This window comes from Dermacentor andersoni, chromosome 4 (assembly GCF_023375885.2).
Source record: "Dermacentor andersoni chromosome 4, qqDerAnde1_hic_scaffold, whole genome shotgun sequence".
Lineage (NCBI taxonomy): Eukaryota > Metazoa > Arthropoda > Arachnida > Ixodida > Ixodidae > Dermacentor > Dermacentor andersoni.
Window position 1 is genome coordinate 182,248,637 of NC_092817.1, and position 19,216 is coordinate 182,267,852.

At 47.7% G+C, this 19,216-nt stretch overlaps 1 protein-coding gene across 2 annotated transcripts in view; it reads left to right on the forward strand.

The window, feature by feature from the left end:
• Positions 1-19,216, forward strand: part of LOC126531900 (spartin-like) — a 123,911-nt gene that overhangs the window by 47,046 nt on the left and 57,649 nt on the right. Inside the window, exon 8 of one of the 2 annotated variants that reach the window (XM_055070676.2) lies at positions 5,693-5,857. The exons of the other annotated variant lie outside the window; for it this stretch is intronic. Within the exon in view, the coding sequence (XP_054926651.1) occupies positions 5,693-5,708 (16 nt within the window). The 3' untranslated portion in view covers positions 5,709-5,857. Of the gene's footprint in view, positions 1-5,692; positions 5,858-19,216 lie in introns of those variants that run through there. 2 annotated transcript variants of the gene reach the window in all.

Consider the following 19,216-nt stretch of genomic DNA (forward strand, 5'->3'; position numbering starts at 1 on the left):
AAGGGTCAAGGAAGAAATCTGGAATTCTTCTATAGGCGTGATATGCGACAAGACAATGCCGTGGGGAGGCACATGTGTTGGAAAGTCAAAATTGAGGATGGGAAAGCAAGTTCAATTTTCGAGTATTTGGATTATGGTGTTCGGGAGCGCAATATTGCGTGACGGAACCACGTCAGTGAGCGGCGATACCACGTACTCGCCATCATGAAGGGGAGGACGAGGCCTCAAGAGGACATTTGTGGCAAGCCGTGGAGACAGACGGGTGAACTCACTAGAAGTGACGTCGGTAAGAAACGGGAGATCCAAATTAATTGACTTATTTAATAATATATCAAATACTCGAGTCACGGGGTTTTACATGGTATTTGAAGTTATTTCTAGATATTGATTTCATGGCAATCTTGAAACCTTGTGAGTCGCAGTGGAGCACAGCGTCTTTAGGAAGAGCATTCCAGTCCCTTGCGATCTTCACGAAAAATACGCAGGGGAGCAGCTGTCGGCGCCGGTGGGAGGTAGACTGCTTTGCTATGGTTTGCACGGTACGAGGAATGGTGAGCTCGCATTATTACTGAGTTGCTAAAAGAGGAACGATAAAACTTGTGGTAATAGCACAGCCTAGATATAAGACGCCTCACGCATAGGTTAGCCAGATGTGCTTCCTATATTATTTGTATGACGCTGCTGGGACAGGTATAATCAGAGTAAGTATATCAAGCTGCGCGATGTTGCAGCATTTCGAGGACATTAGAAAGATTATATAGGTATAGGTCCCAAGCAGAGGCGGATATGCTAATAATTTCATGGAGGGACAAGCAAGAGGCAACTACCGTCAAAAGTGTCCTAGAGTGCGATTTGCTTCGATATTTATATTTGTTGTGTGACAGGGCCAACAAAGATTACCTGAAAAAGTTTCGAGGATATTTCAGCATTGCTGGGGACATATTTTGCAGGACGGAAATTCTTTCTGCGGGTAAAAGGAAGTAATAAAAATTTAATAGTGTTTGGTGACCAATGGCTGCTCGATGCAGTCATTGGTTGCATCGAGTAGTAATATTATCGAGGTCCTACTGAAAAGATTGTGAATCAGTGTCGCTGAGGTTGGGACGACAAACCATACAATTTTCTGCGAACAGACGTATACTGAAATATATGTTAGGGCAAGTGATTACGCTTAATTAGGATTCAATGCTTTCCAGAACAGTTTGGGGTTATTCTGGAGCATGTTTGGAAGAGGTGTCGAGAAAAAAAATTGTGGGGCCGCCACATTCATATGGGGACGGATTACCAGCGAGGCTGTTTAGGCTGCATACAGGGGCTGCACAACACACTACGCCGACACAAGCTCCGCCTTGGTCATCACATCTGCTATGCATGTGCAGAAACCGCTACTGCAGCTGGGCCGGCAGCTCCAACGCTCGTGACGTTATAACCGCAAAAAGCCAGGCAACGTGCACAGGCGCCGTCGCCACACTTTTCCCCCCTCTCATTATTCATCAAACAGAATTTAAAATAAAGTGCATGAAGGCCAACTTGCTAGATTATGTGCACTTTCACACGCGCGCACACGCACACGCACACGCACGCACGCACACACACACACACGCACGCGCACACACACACACGCACGCGCACACACACACACGCACGCGCACACACACACACGCACGCGTCCACACACACACGTGCCCACACACACGCACGCGCCCGTGCACACGCCCACACACACGCACACGCACGCAAACACGCGCGCACGCACACACGCACGCGCACGAACGCGCGCACACCCACGCACACACGCACACACACACACACACACAGGCATACACACGCACACACACGCTCGCACACACACACGCGCGCGCACGCACGAGCGCGTACACACACGCGCACCCCCCGTTTATATATATATATATATATATATATATATATATATAGCTCTCGTTGGACTCAAGATAATACATCTATTTTTGGAAATTGGCAGAGTGCCTAGAGTGCTTCACCTCCCGCGCGCGGGTCGGCCCGGTATTGCACTATCTCAGGGAACGCCCACGCATTCCTGTCGACGCGCCATGATGCGAATGTAAGCGGCAGCAGAAGAGGAGGCTCTCCTTGCAGTGCGTAAACTTTCACACGCAAGAGAGCCCTTGGGCAACAACCGCGCTCCTCCCCACAACTTGGTTGCGCGAGAGCATACGACTTTCCCTCGGCGCCTTTGTATCGGAGCGGAAGTCCTACCACCTACCACTCCCTGCCACAAAAACGGGCGAAGGAGGCCAAGATATCTAGGCGAGGTTCTAGTACCGAAGTTGCTATCTTGATGCGCAAAGTATGCTCCTGCGAAAACGCAGCGCGGGGGTGGTTGCGACTTCTAGGAATAGATTTAACCAACTGATATTCTTCCACGTGAACTCAAATCTAGGTAAACGGACGTTCTTGCACTACCCGATCAGAATGACTCCGCCACAGCCCAGAACAGAGCCCCCAACCTACTGGCTAGAGAGAGAGAGAGAGAGAGAGAGAGAGAGAGAGAAAGGTAAAGGAGAGACAGGGATGTTAACCCGAGATTATCTCCGGTTGGCTACCCTGTACTGGGAGAGGGTCAAGGGGATGCAATAGGTAAGAGAGAGAAGGATAAAAATAAATAAAACAAAAACCTAAACACACGCACGCACGTACACACGAACTGTTTCTGTGGGCACTGTCACGCAGCCCGCAAAGGCGTTCCTTGTCTTACGCAGTGTCACCGTACAGTCCTACGTCCCACATTGCACAGTCACAATTTGTCAGAAAGTCCCGTGTTTTTCAAGTATCGCAGTAGCGCCTTCATAACAGATGGCGCTGATGTTCGCGTAGCCCAGCTTCCAAGGATCTTGTTTTGTGACATTGGGCGCTTGTCCAGTTTGTCTAGGGTGGCTGAGAGGACCGCTCTTTGTGGGTTAAAACGAGAGCACTGCAAAGAAGATGCTCGATTGTTTCATTGCATCCGCAGAAGTCACAAAGTGAGCTGCTGGCCATTCTGATAAGGAAAGAGTAGGCATTTGTAAATGCTACTCCAAGCCATAGACGGATTAGAAGGGTGCAGTCACATCGTGGAAGCTCGGATGGAATAGGGAGCTGTAACTTAGGGTCCAGGGTATGAAGGCGTGCACTTGTGAAATCGGATGAATTCCATTGGGCTAATGTCAGGTCAGGCGCAAGTGCGGAAAGTTCTTTCGCTGCGTCGGCTCTCGAAAGAGGAATGGCAACGCAGTTGACGCCGTCAGGGCGGATCGGGAAGCTGCGTCTGCTCAATCATTGACATGTATGCCACAGTGACTAGGCAACCACTGATATATTATATCGTGTCCTTCGTCAACTAGCCGATGGTGGACTTCTCTGATCTCTGAGACGAGCTGCTCATGTGATCCATGGCGCAGTGCTGAGAGTACACTCTGTAGGGCTGCCTTGGAATCACAGAAGACTGACCATGCGTGAGGTGATTCCTCCTGAATGAAATGAAGAGCCGCACGCAGGGCTACCAGTTCAGCAGCTGTCGTTGATGATACATGTGATGGTTCTAGCTGTATTTTGACGGATCGTCTTGGTACCACGACAGCGGCAGCTGTACTTGCAGATGTGACTGAGCCATCGATGTAAACGTGTACGCGGCCACTGTGCACCTCATGTAAAAGTTTTAATGTGGCCTACTTAAGGGCAGACGACAGCATGTTGGCTTTCTTCATGATTCCTGGGATGGTGAGGCGTATTTCAGGTCTGTGCAGGCACCACAAAGGTGAGGGTGGTCTTGCTGCAGGCATGTAGTTCGATGGCAATGAGGTACTATTGGCATCAATTATACGACTGAAAGTTGTGTGTGGCCTTTCTGTGGGTAGAGTGACAAGATGGCGAGAAGGTAATCGGGCAACGTGCCGAATATGCGCCCTGAAAGCGTCGGTTGCCAAGTATGTTGATATTGGGTGATCTCGAGCTATGACAATCGTTGCCGCTGTAGACGCACAGCTCGGAAGACCGAGACACGTCCTTAGGGCTTGAGCTTGTAGTCCCTGGAGTGCACACAGGTTTGCCCCCCCCCCCCTCCCCCCCTCGGTGCCTTGCGCACGGCGAAAGACGGCGCGCTTCGTCCCAGCGTTCTTCCTCTGCTCCCGCGAGATTGAGCCGCTATCGTCCGCTCACTCTCGCACACTTTCACTCGCACATACAGCATACGGCACGCGGCGCCGATGTTATCACCCTTGGACATTACACGGAAAAGCACGTCGACGCCGACGCCAGAAATGCGTCTAGAGTGTCCATTTAATTGCTATCACAATAAAAAAGATTAGATTACATTATATTGACACGTGTACTTGTTTGTCTTTATTGGGCGACATGTTTCACCACCTAGCAGATGTTATCGCACACCGCAGGACGCGCATGCATGTATCAGAAGTTTCTGGAATGTTATCGATGCTTCCATCCGCTGTCTGTGACCGAACCTTGTGTAATCTGATTGCATGTGTGCGTGACGCGAATAATGTAGAACTTTATGGAAGGCACGCGTGTCCCAGCGGTTACTCTGGAACATTCGACGACTGATCTATAAAAACCGACCTGCTTGACCCGCTGATCAGATTTTGACGATCGCCGACTGTGTTCGCCGTTGTCGCCGTTCTTTAAGCGTAGCCTGTTTTTGGGGGCACAGGTTCGCCCAATAAAAGTTAGTTTCGTCTTTCACAGTATTGCTACTGTGTTCTTCATACGTCACTCCGCGTGACAATATCAGCCCAGGGTTTCTCGTGGCTCTCTAGGCGTGCGGTGACCTATGGTGACGCAGATATTGTTACCGCGTCGATTGGGCCGTGTAATTCGAGAAACGTTTCCGCTACCATCGTGAGCGTCGGCACGGAAATATATAGTTCTGTCACAGTGCCACCGCGATTTTCGGTCTTAGAGCAATGCATGCGCCGTGCCATTGCTCGACCCACTCTAGGTACATAGCGCACTTCTAGTAAGCGCTTTGTATTGCTTCATTTTGTTTCACCGTGGTTTCAAAGTGCACTACCATATTCCATTATTCTACCAAAATTCACATTGTCCTACTCCAAACTGCTTCAAAGTGAAATTTTATCTGCTCCAAATTGCTCCATAATGCAATTTAATCCCTCCAAGCTAGGTGCTCCAAAATGCAATTTTGTCTGCTTCAAGCTGCTCCAAAGCGCAGTTTTAATTGCTACAAAAATTGCTCTAAAATGACTTTGGGCAGTGCCACCTCTGAATTATCAGAGTAGTTAATTCTCAGGTTTGGCCATGTTCGGTTAGAACTAATAAGTTCTACTCAGTTATCTGAATTAGGTTGCTCAGTGCATCATGTTTAGATAAAGTGCTTCGGAAGTTGGTGTAAGAAAAACGAAAGATTGAAGTGGCGTTTAAGATCCGAACAATAGGCTAGGAAGGAGATCCCAGTTTCGGTGTTTCGATAATAAGTTGACAGTGAGCGTTGTGCGTGTGTAGCGAGGGGTGCGTTTGAGTGTATACGTGTGTGGGTGGGTGTGCGTAATAAGTACTGCAACATTGCGCCTAATTACTTAAATATGAGGAGTTACCAATTAGCCTAACAGCAAGTTCTACTAAGCTAAACTGGTAGTGACACGCCAGCACTCAGACGTTTTGTGTGCATTCTTGTTGGCCTGTTTCTTTCTTTGAAATGCTGCAGCGTGGTACACGGATGACGTACTCATCTTCGCTTCCGCTGCGACCTAGAAGCTCCTGTACCTGTGTTGCGGCCTGATCGACTGCAAGCTTGTCGGCGCTGTGCATTCGTGAAATATTCACGCTAGGCATAGCTTCGAAACGAACCGCTTACTCGTGTTTTTCTTTTCACTGGTGCTCTACGCAGCTGTAAACGCTGCAGCGAATTATTCACGGCGTTTGCTCGGTGATAGGCACAAATATAAAATTATGCAAGCGCCGCATACCGTGTCCGTCTGACCCCCGGGGGCAGGCCTGCTCCCAACTTCATTGCTCGGTCAGCTCGGAAGGAGTCGAACCTAACTGTTACAGAGGTAAGCGCACTTGTTTCCTGTCCTTCATATTGGGATTAAGTCTTTATAATGGCGCAACGAAGCACATGGATTGTACCAGGAAGCGCTAGTTAAAAGGAGGAATATATAAACACATGTTTGACGGAGCAATTTCGCGTTACTAGCACCCTGAAATAAAAATGCTCCTGTTGAAAGTCATCTTCTTGGTTCTTTGAAACTGTAGAGGGTGACTGATGCCTGTAATATTTTGTACATACGAGCTTTTTTTGTGTGTAAGTGTTTACGAAGTATCTTCCGGTTCCTTGCGAGTACGTTGCCACGCAGCGCAACATCTTTCCACCCCTTTATTTTTAATGCCCTGCATAGGCATGAAAGTGCCGAAGCATATATTTTATCGATAAGATTACTAATATTTGACATAATTTTATCTGTTATTATCGTGGCTTACCATGTGGTATTTTAAATCAAGCTAACCAAACCTGAAACAAAGGTGTTTCCAGTACTTGTGGGCTTTTTGAAAGTTTGCAGGAAGTAATGTGCGTTGTACCCCTCGTAAACCATGTAATAGAAAGGGGATGCATCCTCTCTATATTATCGGAACCGAAACGTGATGCTACAGGGATGCTTGCATGCTCGATGACGGCATTACACAGGGCAATGTACATGGCAATGAAAGTTTTGTAGTTACTTCTAATAAAGTTAATTGATGAAATCGTTGACTGCAAGGTATCACCGCTGTTAACCTGTCGATTTTTTTTATTCTGGAATGTGAATGTTATTATCATTGTCAGTGGAGTAAATTATTTCAACCATCAGAGTTTTACTTGAAATGTTTTCTGCATGGAAATTATCTCTAGTAAACTGTGAAATGAATGTACCCCTGTTGCAGCTGACCGGATACATCGTTCCACGGCAGCAGAGGCCAATGCTTCATTCATTTATGTCTGGAATGTTCCAAGCGGATGTGTAGAGCAGCCATAAACACTTTGGCTGTATTGAGCAATGAACTGCAACATTGATTTAGATAAGTTACTACTTCGACTGCTTTTCTCGATTAGCTGTCGGTTCTCGTCCAAAAGTCTTTATATTTGAGCTTTCACCTTTTGGCAAGCGGCTTGTCCTACACTAATCTACGGATATATCGTAGCGTCATTGGTGTAATCAATGAAATTTTTAGTATTCATAGTGGTTAGGACTACTTTTAAACAGTACGGGAGTTCGCAGGATACTACATAATCATCTGGCATCTTCGTCTATACCGCTCAACTAAATAAACAATCAGCTCAGGACAAGTCATAAGTGACTGGTGATGCTTTGTATTGATGAATAAGTAGCACGACTCAGAAAAGTGTTTTTAACGTACATGACAGTGTATTCTACGATGCTATTTAACAAAACGTTCAAAGGATCATAAAAACATTGGATAGGAGCCTTCCACCTTCTGGCAATCAGATTGTGTGCTCTTTTATTTTTAACAAAAGTGCACACGTTTATCATTTTTGTGCGCAGAAAGTCTGCAGCCGGTGGATGCCAAATGAAAATTTCGACAAGGCGGCAAGGGGCCTGACAACTGAAATGTGTGACCACCAGGATACATTTATTGTCAAAGTATTGCCTCATTTGTGCTTCATCCAGTTGAAGTATGGTGTCATAACACAGGTATCTATTCCATGCGGCTTTCACCTGCGAGTAAGCGGATAACCGATGGAAACGTAAAATTGCTTTCAAAAATGGCTTGCGAGATCACCTCACCACGGCAGTGACAAAAACAGGCGTTTGCAGATGGTTTTCAGGAGCCCGAACTTTCTAGTTCAAAATGCGACCCAGCAGGCATCCTCCACCTCAAGCATGGTAACCACAGCTAATTGGTTCACACTCACTAACTGCTATCTTCATGGATAGGAAGCTAGCAACTGCAAATATTGAAAGTATTTGAGAGTACGTGAAAGTACGTGAGACACCTGGTGCGTCGTTTTGTGCGCCGACTACTGCAATGTCACAAGTGCCTAAAGCTAGACTATGTCAGCGCTGTCTCTACAGGCCAGATGGCATGCCTCCGCTGTGCCGGCAGCCATGACGTATCTTCGTGCACTATAAAAGAAGTGAAGTGCTCGAACTGCGGTGGACACCACGAGGGCCAATTCCAAGGATTGTCCTAAGCAGAAAAAGGAGCCCAAAATATTATTACGATATCATCGACTGATGCTGAAGGTACGAGCCGCCGCGAGAACGACGACGAAGTGGGTCGGTGCCCTTTTTGCCGCGAGCGAGTGTCGGCCTGGCGATCTGGCTCCAGTGTAAATAACCTGTATATAGCTTCTTTATTCTGTGTCTTTCCACACGTAACATTCTGGTGGAGGTGCGGGGTATGACAAGTAGGAACTCAGAGCCGTCCGGATGAAGGTTACGACGGTACAGAGTACCGTCGCGGAGGACGAAGAGGCGTAAAGTGGCGTCGGCCGGAGAGTGTTCAAAACGGTCGATGAGTGCTCTGATGTAGGCGTCACGACGTTGCTCGTCGGCGAAATGAAGCAGCTGCGACAGAGAATACACAAGCAGCACTGGTAATATTGGAGGAGTCAGGGTCGTCAACAGGGTAACGCGACAAGCTGTCAGCGTCTTGGTGCAAGCGGCCAGACTTGTAGACCACGGTATATGAAAATTCTTGTAGCCGCAAAGCCCATCGACCAAGCCGGCCTGTAGGATCCTTTAGCGATGAGAGCCAGCAGAGAGCATGATGGTCAGTGACTACGGAAAAAGGGCGACCGTAAAGGTAGGGACGGAACTTCGCAACCCCCCAGACTACAGCAAGGCATTCTCGTTCCGTAATGGAATAGTTGCGCTCCGATGGTGTGAGGAGGCGGCATGCATAAGCAATAACACGATCCTGGCCACACTGACGCTGGGCTAAGACGGCACCTACGCCATGACCGCTGGCATCTGTACGCAATTCTGTAAGGGCATCAGGGTCGAAGTGGGCGAGAATGGGTGGTGAGGAGAGAAGAGTGACGAGACGAGAGAAGGCGGCGGCTTCTTCAGGGCCCCACAAGAATTGTACGCCTTTCTTCAATAGATTAGTCAGGGGTCTAGCAATTGCCGCAAAATCTTGAATAAAACGACGAAAGTACGAGCATAGCCCGACAAAACTTCGAACGTCTGCGTCTGTCTTCGGAACCGGAAAGTCTCGGACAGCGCGAGTTTTGTCGGGATCAGGCTGTACTCCGGAAGCGTCAACGAGGTGGCCCAGGACAGTAATTTGGCGGCGGCCGAAACGACATTTGGACGAGTTAAGTTGCAGGTTCGCCTTTCGAAAAACGTCAAGTATAGCTGTTAGACGCTCAAGGTGAGTGTCGAACGTGGGCGAGAAGACGATGACGTCGTCGAGATAGCATAGACAGGTGGACCATTTGAAACCACGGAGCAAGGAGTCCATCATACGCTCAAAGGTGGCAGGGGCGTTGCATAATCCAAACGGCATTACTTTAAATTGGTATAGGCCATCAGGTGTGATGAACGCGGTTTTTTCTTTGTCCATGTCGTCAACAGCAATCTTCCAGTATGCAGAACGAAGATCAATGGAAGAGAAATAGCTGGAACCGTGGAGGCAGTCAAGGGCGTCGTCTATACGTGGGAGCGGGTAGACGTCCTTCTTAGTAATGTTGTTCAGATGGCGGTAGTCTACACAGAAGCGCCACGTGCCATCCTTCTTCTTAACCAACACTACAGGTGACGCCCAGGGACTGGAAGACGGCTCAATGATGTTTTTGTCTAGCATTTTGTTGACTTCAGTTTGAATTACGCAGTGTTCAGACGCAGAAACTCGATATGGTCGTCGGTGAATAGGAGTAGCATCGCCAGTAAGAATCCGATGCTTGACCGTGAGCGTCTGGCCTAAAGGGCGATCGTCGAAGTCGAAAATATCTCTGTAGGACGATAACACTTGGTAAAGGTCTTCAGCCTGCGCAGAAGACAGGTTCGTCGCAATCATTTCCTGTATCTTGGGGTCGGCGGCCGAGGCTGGCATGATGGGCCCCCTAAGGTCGCAAGAAGCATCGGTTGATAATGGTGCCACGTGATGGTCGCCGAGACAATCAACGTTGGCAAGGCAAATACCTTGCGGTAGAATTTGCTTTGCCAATCCAAAGTTAAAGATGGGCATGAAAGTGCGGTTCGCCGTAATGGTAAGTATACTGTGAGGCACGGTAACGTCATTCTGTAGCGGAATGTCGGGCAGAGGAGTGACGAGGTACTCGCCATCAGGGACTGGTGGGAAAGATAAGAGTTCAATATAGGCTATTGATTTTGGCGGCAGGCGAATAAAGCCGGTGCGGCGTAGGCGGCACTGGGGTGAGTCAGAAGGTTCTGTGAGAATCGGCAACTCAAGGCGAAGGGTACTGGCAGAGCAGTCAATAAGAGCAGAATGCGCGGAGAGAAAATCGAGGCCGAGAATGAGGTCGTGGGGGCAATGAGCAATCACGGTGAAGAGGACAGGAGTGTGGCGGCCGGCGATGCTGACACGTGCCGTACACATGCCGATGATAGACACAGTACCGCCATCCGCAACGCGGACGACGCGTGCCGACGCTGGGGGGAGGAGCTTGTTCAGTCGTCGTCGGAAGGCAGCACTCATAATAGAAAGATGTGCACCTGTATCGATGAGTGCCGTGACAGGATAGCCATCAACGTCAACGTCAAGAAGGTTTTGGTTCGTGTGCAACGTCAGCAGAGGATTTGAGGGCAGAGTGGACAAGGCAGCTTCACCTCCAGAAGCTGCAGTGCCTAGTTTTCCGGCTGGATTCGGGAGGCGATAGGCGACGGAGAGAAGCGACGGGGTTGGGGCGAACGAGACTGATGGCGTCGAGGTGAGGGCGAGCGGCTGTAGCGAAGGTTCGGGGCAGGAGCATCGGCAGCAATGGGGTCATGGCGGGTGGCATAGAGAACAGAAGGTCCAAAGGGGCGGGAATGAGCGGCGGTGTATGTCCGAGGAGGTGGTGGCCATCGGTTGCGGCAGTGACGAGCGACGTGGCCGATGCAACAGCAGTGAAAGCAGATCGGCCTGTCACCAGGGGTACGCCGTTCGGACGGGTTGCGGCGCGGTGTGGGAGAGAAATGCTGCTGGGGACGAGGAGGGCTGCTAGAGAACTGGGGAACCGTTGGTGTAGACGATGGACACACGGAGTTGAGACCCATGTTCTCAAATTCCTTTCTGACGACTGCCTGAATCAGCGCAATCGTGGTTGCTGGTGGATCGGGAGGCGTCGCGGAGAAAGCTGGCAAATAGGCGGCCTCGAGCTCGCGGCGAACAATACGAGTGACATCATCACAGGGGGTGGTCTGACGCGGTCGACCCTCACATGTCGACGTAGCGGCAGTGTTGGGGAGCCGCGTGATGTGATGTGTGATACGGCGGCTCTTAGCTTGTTCAAGGCGACGGCATTCTTTGATGATGGCGTCGATAGTCGAGACGTGGCCGAAAACAAGCAAATTGAAAGCATCGTCGGCGATGCCTTTGAGCACATGCGACACTTTATCGGCCTCAGACATAGTATCGTCAGCTTTACGGCAGAGAGCCAAGACGTCGAGGATGTATGAAACGTAAGGCTCTGTAGATGTCTGAACACGAGACGCAAGAGCCTTTCTCGCGGCAGCCTTGCGCCCAATGGGGTCGCCGAACAGTTCCCTGAGCTTTTCTTTGAAACTGTCCCAGCTGTTTATCTCGTCGTCATGCGTTTGGTGCCACACGCGTGGGGTGCCGCCGAGATAAAAGATGACATTGGCGAGCATGATCGTTGGGTCCCACCTGTTATTAGCACTGGCGTGTTCGTAGAGCTTGATCCAATCGTCAACGTCCTCTCCCTCCAGGCCAGAGAACACACCAGGGTCGCGATGTTGAGCAACCGTGATAATTGGAGCAGTCGGACAAGCCGAAGCCGTTGCAGAGGCGGTCTCGTCACCGGGAGGCATGGTGACAAGCTCGATGTACCGACCACTCCGGAGTTCCGTGGTGAGGACGGGGATCGCCGACCTCCACCAGAATGTTACGTGTGGAAAGACACAGAATAAAGAAGCTATATACAGGTTATTTACACTGGAGCCAGATCGCCAGGCCGACACTCTTTCGGCTCCGCTTCCTATTCGCTCCTATCCCTATCCCTATTCCTATCCGCTCCGCTTCCGACCCAAATTGATCCCAAAATTCTGGCCATTTAATGGGGTCACCATGAAACTTCGGCACATCGAGCTTCGGTAGCTTAACGTGTGCGCGTGCTTGACGAAAGTCATCGTGAGATTCGTGCGTAGTCGTTTGCTGATCGGATAAAATGCGTTCAGCGCGGGATCTCGCGAGGACGATAGATTCTTGATACTGTCCGACGCTTTGAAGCTCATCCTCAAGGTTACTATCCGTAACATGCTCTTCTACTTGGTTATCAAGGTCCGTAAGCATAGTTTCCTTTATCTTCAATAGGTTAAGATGGTCGGTCAGCTCACCATGTGGCGTTGGTTCCGTCTGCATAAGAGTTGTCATATCGTTGATGATCCTGGTGACCGCCTCTCGCTCGGTAGCACGCTTCCGTCGTAGTCTTTCCATGTCGTCACGTCGGGAATGGTAGGCCTCGTGATGACGTGGATCGTTCTTCGATTCTGTCGCAGCGTCGTCGCGTTGATCGCGTCGGTCGGTCGTCCTCTTCAGGTAGCTCGCTTCATCGTCAGGGGTCTTCAACTGTAGATCTGATATCCTGGTCACGGCACCATATGTTGAAAACCAGGAAGCGGAGCCGAAATAGTGAAAAGCTGCTTTCCTGCTACACAGGCCCCTATCGCGTGCTTCGCCAAGTAACCGATGTCACCTACGAAATCGCTCTAGCCACGCCCACTACGTCCTCCACTGTGACAGCCAGTGACATTGTCCACGTCGCCCGACTCAAACCCTACAACTCTCCACGCGCCTTGAATATTTAACAGCACCGTGACGGCGCTTTTGCGGCCGGGGAGTAGTATTACGATATCATCGAGTGATGCTGAAGGTACGAGCCGCCGCGAGAACGACGACGAAGTGGGTCGGTGCCCTTTTTGCCGCGAGCGAGTGTCGGCCTGGCGATCTGGCTCCAGTGTAAATAACCTGTATATGGCTTCTTTATTCTGTGTCTTTCCACACGTAACAATATTGAACCAAATGAGCAAGACAAGTACGTCCCAGAAGGGGCGGCAGCGTCAGTGCAACACCGGAGGAGACGAACGCGTCGTTGGCGTGGACAAGCTGTAGGTCCAAACGAGAGATCCCGGGCTCCAATCCCGCAGGTCCAGCAGAAGGTAGTTGAATTAGCATCGATAGGTCTGTCCAAGCGATTGCTTCAAGCCAGCCATGCAAGCCTGGAATGGAATGTACGGCCACGCTTGCCGCCGCGTAGGCAGGCCTTAGACTGTCAGCGCGAGCAAGGACTGTGCGGTCAGGTATCACCATCTGGCTCGGCCATCAAAGCAATGCGGCGACAGATAATCGACGCCCTGCAGCTGCTACTGTCTGGTTTACATGCGCCAGTGGCGCTAACAGCGGCAAAAATCGTGAATGTATAGACAACCTCTTAGCTACGCTGGAGTAACTTCAACCTCTATGCTCGAAGAGGACTGTGCTGTGCTCTGAAGCGTACACGTACGAGTTGCACAAACAGCATGCTGTACAGCCCTCATCATATTCACCATAACACCGCCCTCCTTCCTCTTCGAATCCTATCTCTGTAATTGCCCCAAACCCCTTCCCTAGCGTGGAGTAGCAGGCTACAGGCACTCAGGCCAACGTCTCCACCTTTCTGTCATTAAATATTGTCTCTCTCTCTCACACAAGACAGTGTCTTCAGCCTGTTTAGCTTTATTTGTGTGATGGCGGATTTACAACGGAGACTTCTATCTTCAGTACATTACTCTATATATGCAAATGATGATTGTATTTGGACTTATAGTTCATGTGCCAGCCTTGTTCAGTTAACCTTGCAGCAATGCCTAAACACTGTGCACAGATTCTTGAATGAAAGAGGATTGTGATTGGTCACAGTAAGATTTCTCCAGGTTTCTGCCCCGTACTCACGTACGGGGCAGAAACCTGGAGGCTTACGAAAAGGGTTCTATTTAAATTGAGGACGACGCAACAAGCTATGGAAAGAAGAATGATGGGTGTAACGTTAAGGGTTAAGGAAAGGGCAGATTGGGTGAGGGAACAAACATGAGTTAATGACATCTTAGTTGAAATCAAGAAAAATAAATGGGCATGGGCAGTATATGTAATGAGGAGGGAAGATAATCGATGGTAATTAAGAGTTACGGACTGGATTCCCAGGGAAGGGAAGTGTAGCAGGGGGCGGCAGAAAGTTAGGGGGGCCGATGAGATTAAGAAGTTTGCAGGGACGACATGGCCACAATTTGTACATGACCGGGGTAGTAGGAGAAGTATGGGAGAGGCCTTTGCCCTGCAGTGGGCTTAACTAGGCTGATGATGACAGTAAGATGGCTATGCTGCCTTTGGCCAGAGTATATCTAAAGGAGTTTAAGCTGTGCCTTGAGGGACAATCTTTAGACGTAGTAAAGTAACACAACTTTCTGGGAGTTATACTAGACAGACAACTTTCTTGGAATCCTCACATTAAAACCTTCGGAGAACAAATAAACTCAATGATAAATGTTTTTCGCTGCGTAGCAGGCACTGCATGGGTAGGGTCAGTTTGATCATTTCTAAAAGTAAATAATGCACTTATAAGGCAAAATACAGCGCATTCTTCGCCTACCCTGCATGAAATCTCTCCTTCACATGAAGAGCGACTTCAACGATTAACAGCTAGGAGCCTTAGAGTATGCATAGGCGTTCCTTGCGCAACCTCAAGTTCTTTTGTAATTGCGGAGGCACGTGACTGTCGATTTCCTATTATGAGGATGGTTGAAACCTGTCGATGCTTCTTTCGCGTTCCAGTGCAGCAGAAAAAACATCCACTTGTAACTGCACTTACTGAAAGACACATGGCGAGCATCAATATGATGATTTAGGAGCAAAAAGGCTTCCACCACGTCACGAATTTCGGAACTCGGATATCTCCTACCTTCCATGGCATCTCGTCGCTCCGAAAATTGAACTTCCGTTTGAAGGAATTATTCGCAAACGAGATATGTTTATGCTAGCAGCCCAACAACGAGCGTTATACAATATATGCTTTCGATGCCCTGGATATATTCAAGCGCATACGGACGGTTCTTGTCAAACAAATTCTTCTACAGCTGTTTTTGCCATTCTAGAATGCGACCGAACATTGTCGTATAAATTGTCTTGCACGACATCAACTACAGCAAAGCTTTTTTCAATACTATCTTTCTCACGATACATAAATGCAACGCAAAAAGGGAAACAATGAATCATCCTTTGTGACTCGCAGACAGCTTTGTCGTCACTTTATAGTGACGTCAGTAAATCGAAAAAAAAAAACATGGCGTTAGCTTACGAACCACTAAAGGAACTCACAAATGCAAGTGAACAGAATCGCACACTAATGTTTCAATGGGCACATGACCACTGCAATATCCCTGGGAATGTTGCAGCAGACAAGGCAGCTGGACAAACGCATGTTAATGATGCCACATATGGTCTCTCTCAAACACAAGGCGAATGGCGCCACATACTGAGACAAATCTGAGCCCATGATTGCGAAGCGACATGGTTTGATCAGAACTCGAAATCTTCAGATTTATTTCACATTGACCCTTCGCATGAATTTAAAATACCGTGATACAAACGAAGCCTTTGAAACGCTCATTCTTCGTCTCCGGATCAGTACCACGTACACAGAACACTCTCTACAAAAAAATCAAGAGTTGCACTTGTGGCCACATGGATGAAGATATAAGCATCTTCTGTTAGAATGTCCCCGACATCACACATACAGACAACGTTTAGCACATAATTTAGTGGCATTACGCCGCAGGCCCTTCAGCCTTAAGGAGAGCGTAGGTCCTTGGTCAAGATATCCATTGAAAAGACAAGCGTTACTCGCCCTCCAAAAATTTCTGTAGGCGAACAATATTCTCATCTACTATTGAGTAGAGTCTTTATCTGTGATAAGCTTGCTTTGTGGGACTTCTTTTTTTTTTACCGGACTTTGGCAAATTCAGTGCCGGGATTCATGTATCTTCTTCATTTGAATATAATCCGTCCTTTCTATGTCCATGATTTTAGTGTAGTTATGCGACCGGACCTTGGGTTTACTTTAGTGCACTTATGTGACTGGACTATGTGTTGCTGTGTTGCTGAGTTGACTTTCAGTTTGTATGGTACTAGTGCACTTATGTGACTGGACTTTGTGTTATTGTGATTTGGACTTCAATTTTAGTTGTAATGCGTACAAGTTAGTTCCTTTTTTTGAGAGCTCTATGTGAAAAGGGGTAGCCGGTGCCAATTAATGGCGACAACATATCTCCAGTACCATTTATTAAAAAGGGAGTTCTAGCATAAAAAATTAAACGAGGGTTTTCTATGTAAATTGTAATCTCAACTAAGTAATTGATTGCTCCTCGAGGCTTTATTAGCTTGGAGTCGCACACTTTATAATGTATTTCGATGCAATATGATTAGTGCGCGCGCAAAAAAATACAAAAATAAAAGAACGCCTACTTATCTTTGGGTTGAGTTTTCAAGTATATCAGCGTACATAAAAAAAGATACATAAATCAAGCGAAATGCGCTTTCAGGACGAGCTCAAAAAGTTAAAGTTGTGAGAGGGATTCTTCTCAGAATTGCATAAAACAAATTCACAGTAAGCATAGCAACTAGTGTACTGTTCGTAAGAATGACCTTAATTTCTCTCATATACTCGCTATATATGTAGCGCTAGATGACAGGTATGCACTTGTACAAAAAAGCAAAGTAAAATGCCGAGGCTGGTGAAGCATGGAAAACTATAGCATTGAAGAACAAAGATTCTTCAAGGAGCCCAATTTGCGCAAGTGCAAAAAAAAAAAAACAGAAAGAAAGAAAGGAAGGAAGATCGAAAGGAAGGAAAGAAGAAATAAAAGGAAGCCTGGAAAAACCAGCTCTGCGGTTCTCTCACCTTTTGGACGGTACCATTGGAAACAATATTTTGGGGAAGTTTCTGACTTTTCCAACAGTAGTCGAAAAGGAAACACTTGGAGAAAAAATAGAACATTAAGGGCGGAAAGGGGCTGTAATGCTGTTCTTCTGTTCGTATGTGCTATTCCTCTGTAGGCACACAAATGTATTTTGGGGAATACACTGCTTTGGAAGCTAGTATTGAAGAGGTGACCACTGTTTGGAGAGGCCGGAAAATGTTCTCTTTGATGTCACATTTCACAGAACAGGCTGTTCAGAAGAGATCAGTTGTTAGCACAGGATATCATAGTTATCGGTGTGGTCAGTTTATAGTGCACTGCGTTGGAGAAACGACAGCAGGTGCATTCAGGTATCCCTGAGTGCTTTGATTTGGTTCTTTAGCTTCACAGTGCTTGAGGCGTGCTAGAATTGATTGAACGAAAACACGCACATGCGTACAAATACGAGATGCAGCCCCCGGTTCACATCGGAGAACAAGCTGTCAAATTAAAGGAAAGCAGGGCAGGTTCCGTCCTTTCTCTGCGTCACAATGAGATAGACAAATTGCGGAAAAGACACATTGACTGAGGCAGCTCGTCACTGACAGCGGCAAGCGACAGCGGTGTCACTGCGTTGTACACAGTGCAGCTGCGGGTGACCAGAGACTCTGTGGTGTCCCGGATGTGCGCGGGATCGTAAAAAGTGCGCGGATGTCACAACGTCGTGACGCGCACCGCGAGGCATTTCGGGTATAAAGAGACACTAGGGACAAATAACCGTGCCTTCCTTCGGTGTCCACCGAGCGAGATGTCGACGATGACCTCCACCTGCGTTCTGGCTGGTCTTCTCTGCGTGGCATCCGTGACGTGGGGAGCTGCACCTCCGGCAAGTGAGTGAAAAAGAAGGATCGAGCTCTTATCTCGGCGTGGAGAAATTGCGCTGTTTAGGTTACAGACTGCTGGCCTCATTGATAGGAATGAAAAGGACGGCCGTTCGGAAGGCGCATGGCTGCAAACTAGAAGATTGATGTGTAGAGGCGACTGCGTTACTGTCTTATTTATTCAATAGGTGTATTATTGTCTTTGTAAATATTCTAATTTATTTATGCCAGAAACATCGGTTTGGAATATCTATACCGGGTGCATTTATTTAAGCCTATGTACACTTCTTTAAAAAACTGCCTGTAACAGATACCGCAATTTTAATCCTTGAGTTTGATATTACCGAAAATGAACGGACATCACTTGCCCGAGAAGTCAAAATGCGCAATGAAAATGACCAATATATAACTAATTAGGTTTTAAGTAATTACATTATGACATGCCTATTGCAGTTTACGAACTTTAGCAGGTCTATTCTCAAAGCATATCCACTTATTGGAATGAACTCTCAGGATGAGACCACTTTTGGAGATAATAAATCCCAAATTGTTGAACGAAGCACATTGAATGTCCAGTTACATTGGTGTTTTAACTACATAAACGGATATTTTTGTAGAAAAGCTTGTGCAACGACAGCGTATTTTTTACCGAAGGTTTGCGGGCTCATAGCTCGAAACCGGCGCCATTCCTATAATTCGTTCCAACTGTACATACCTTGCCAGCTCATCAGTTACATTTCTTAAATTGCGATATGTGCCGTGAGTTATTTAGTTAAATACGTGATGAGTGAATTTTGATTATATCTAAATTATGCATTTTATGACCTTGTGTAAGTAATCTCCGCCTCTACTAGCAACCCAGTTAAATTATTAGAATTGTGCATCAGCCACAGGCAATTTTGGGAAAGAATTGTATGTTCTAAAAAAAGGCACCAGGTATAACCAAGAGTTATGCCGCAGTACTTTTTTCCTATGCGATGAAGTCATTATAGTTAAGAATAAAACTGAAATTCTTCACTGCCGTCATTTGTGCGGCGATACTGATGACACACAATTGTCGTGTTTCGCCGGGAGTATCCCCTTTTCACGACAACCGTTTGTGTTGCTTTCCCTACGGCGTCTTCCCTACTGGTACAGTTTGTGCCACGAAAGAAAGACTTCTCAATCACCCGACTTTAGCATGTCGCTACTCAGGAGATCCACACAGGTTTCTCGGAAAGAAAGACTAATAGT